The sequence below is a fragment of the Macaca nemestrina genome, chromosome 20 (genome assembly GCF_043159975.1).
Source record: "Macaca nemestrina isolate mMacNem1 chromosome 20, mMacNem.hap1, whole genome shotgun sequence".
NCBI classification, from domain to species: Eukaryota; Metazoa; Chordata; class Mammalia; order Primates; family Cercopithecidae; genus Macaca; species Macaca nemestrina.
Genome location: NC_092144.1, coordinates 21455131 through 21458208, shown reverse-complemented (window position 1 = coordinate 21458208; position 3078 = coordinate 21455131). Strand labels below are relative to the sequence as shown.

The following is a 3078-nucleotide window of genomic DNA, read 5'->3' as shown; positions in this document are numbered from 1 at the left end:
ATTGCACCATTGCACTCCAGCCTGGGCAGCAAGAGCAAAACTCTGTCTAAAAAAACAAAACAAAACAAAAAACTTTAAAAAGCCAACAAAGATTATGATGCTTTAGGATGGAGATTGGTTGTTTTCATTTGTTCCAGAAGTAATTGTGTTGTGACAAGAGTGCCAAGTGTAGGAGACTCTGTACTGCGCCTGCTTCTCTAACTAATGCTAATGATGAGCCTAGGGGGGGTCAGCCTTGACAGGGGACTTATTTAAAACACCCTCTCATGGACCCTTTCCATACCTGCAGAATCACATTACATAGAGTGAGACCAACATTACCAAGTGATTTATAAGCTCATTAAATAAAGCTTGAGAGGCAATGCTTAGTTAATGTGCAGGTTTATTACATAGGTGTATGTGTGCCATGGTGGTTTGCTGCACGCATTGACCCTTCTAGGTGCCCTCCCCTTGCCCCCGACTTCACAACAGGCCCTGGTGTGTGTTATTCCCCTCCCTGTACCCATGTGTTCTCATTGTTCAACTACCACTTATGAGTGAGAACATGTAGTTTTTGGTTTTCTATCCCTGTGTTAGTTTGCTGAGGATGATGACTTCCAGCTTAATCCATGTTCCTACAAAAGACATGATCTCATTTCTTTGTATGGCTGCACAGTATTCCATGGTGTGTATGTACCACATTTTATTTGTCAAGTCTGTCATTGATGGGCATTTGGGTTGGTTCCATGTCTTTCCCATTGTAAATAGTGCTGCAATAAAAATTCGTGTGCGAGTGGGTAGCCAGGTTTCCGAGAGTGCAGGGAGGTCGGCGGGTCAGGGCAGCCTGGGGCCCAACGCCATGTCCTGGAACCTGCGCACCGCGCTCATTTTCGGCAGCTTCATCTCCCTGATCGGCGCCGCCTTCTATCCCATCTACTTCCGACCCCTAATGAGACTGGAAGACTACAGGAGGGAGCAAACCATAAATCGGGCTGGAATTGTTCAAGAGGATGTGCAGACACCAGGGTTAAAAGTGTGGTCTGATCCATTTGGCAGGAAATGAGAAGGCTGTCACCAGCTCTGATTAAGAAAGGAGATTTCTTCATGCTTTCAATTCTGCATGGGGTACAGTCAGTCACCTCATCGGAGAATGATGGCTGGAGAAGAAAACTCCGTAATACCATAAATAAGAGTGTTTGTAATAAAAGACTGTGCACAAGGATTAATATTTCCCTTCTTAAGTATCAAAAGAACTCTGGAACAAATTATACCATTAGGAAGGTTTTCGTGATTCAGTTGGTTTTCCAAAAATGAAGCTATCTCACCCAGCTGGGTTTGGAGCAATCTGCTTATTATTCTGTCGTTACCACTTACTCAAGCGAGCTGTGATATGAATACAAGCAACCAGTGGGCTCGGGAAGGTCCGGGTCTATTTTGCCGTCTTCCAGATAAGAGATTTCAGTAAAAAACTGCCATGCTGAGCTGCCTTATAGAGCTCTTTGAAAATGTTCAAGTTGATAAAGCTCTTTGAGGACAAGGTACTTCGTGCACCTCATGCTGAAGACTGCACCATGTTGGAAAATAAATATGAAGCAAGTCAAACTAGATGCATACACTTGTGTAGAAATCAATAATCAATTAATAGAAGTGAAAAACATTAAAATGATTTAAAAAAAAATTCGTGTGCATGTGTCTTTATAGTAGAATGATTTGTATTTCTTTTGAGTATATTCCCAGTAATGGGATTGCTGGGTCAAATGGTATTTCTGGTTCTAGATCCTTGAGGAATCACCACACTGTCTTCCACGATGGTTGAACTAATATACATTCTCACCAACAGCGTAAAAGCGTTCCTATTTCTCCACAGCCTCACCAGCATCTATTGTTTCTTTTTAATAATCACCATTCTGACTGTTGTGAGATGGTATCTTATTGTGGTTTTGATTTATATTTCATCTAATGATGTTGAGCAGCTTTTCATATATTTGTTGGCCACATAAATTGCCTTCTTCTGAGAAGTGTGTGTTCATCTTTTGCCGCCCCCCCCCCTTTTTTTTTTTGTGAGATAGAGTCTCACTCTGTCTCCCAGGCCGGAGTGCAGTGGCATGATCTCTGCTCACTGCAACCTCTACCTCCTGGGTTCAAGCCATTCTCCTGCCTCAGTCTATCGAGTAGGTGGGACTACAGACGTCCACTACCATGCCCAGCTAATTTTTGTATTTTTAGTAGATGCGGGGTTTCACCATATTGGCCAGGCTGGTCTCGAACTCCTGGCCTCGAATGAGCTACCCATCTCAGCCTCTGAAACTGGTGGGATGACAGGCGTGAGCCACCACGCCCAGCTTTTGCTCGGTTTTTGATGGATTTTTTTTTTTTTTGTAAATTTTTTAAAGTTTCTTGTAAATTCTGGATATTAGACCTTTGTCAGATGGGTAGATTGCAAACATTTTCTCCCATTCTGTAGGTTGCCTGTTCACTCTGATGATAGTTTCTTTTTCGGTGTAGAGGCTCTTTAGTTTAATTAGGTCTTATTCTTCAATTTTGGCGTCTGTTGCAGTTGCTTTTGGCATTTTCATCACGAAGTCTTTGCCCATGCCTATGTCCCAAATGGTATTTCCTAGGTTTTCTTCTAGGGTTTTTATGGTTTTGGGTTTTACATTTAAGTCTTTAATCCATCTTGAGTAAATTTTTGTATAAGATGTAAGGAAGAGGTCCAGTTTCAGTTTTCTGCATATGGCTAGCCAGTTTTCTCAGGACCATTTATTGAACAGAAAATCCTTTCCCCATTGCTTGTTTTTGTCAGGTTTGTTGAATATCAGATGGTTGTAGATGTGTGGTGTTACTTCTGAGGGCTCTTTTCTGTTCCATTGGTGCGTATGTCTGTCTTTGGAGCAGTACCATGTTGTTTTGCTTACTGTAGTCTTGTAGTATAGCTTGAAATCAGGTAGTGTGATGCTGCCATCTTTGTTCTTTTTGCTTAAGATTGCCTTGGCTATATGGGTTCTTTTTTGGTTCCATATGCAATTTAAAGTTTTTTGTTGTTTTATTTTCCTAATTCTGTGAAGAATGTCAATGGTAGTTTGGGAATAACATTGAGTC

The 3078-nt window shown here is 41.6% G+C and overlaps 1 protein-coding gene across 1 annotated transcript; it reads left to right on the top strand.

Annotated features, from left to right (window-relative positions):
• The first annotated feature begins 353 nt into the window (after positions 1–353).
• Positions 354–1711, top strand: LOC105464254 (uncharacterized). The gene has a single exon (XM_011711979.2). It carries the CDS (start codon positions 587–589, stop codon positions 1040–1042), a length of 456 nt encoding a protein of 151 aa, XP_011710281.2. The 5' UTR covers positions 354–586; the 3' UTR covers positions 1043–1711.
• Positions 1712–3078: the final 1367 nt, after the last annotated feature.

Coding starts and splice junctions, on each gene's coding strand:
- LOC105464254 (XM_011711979.2), top strand. CDS start 587: ATGATGACTTCCAGCTTAATCCATGTTCCTACAAAAGACATGATCTCA.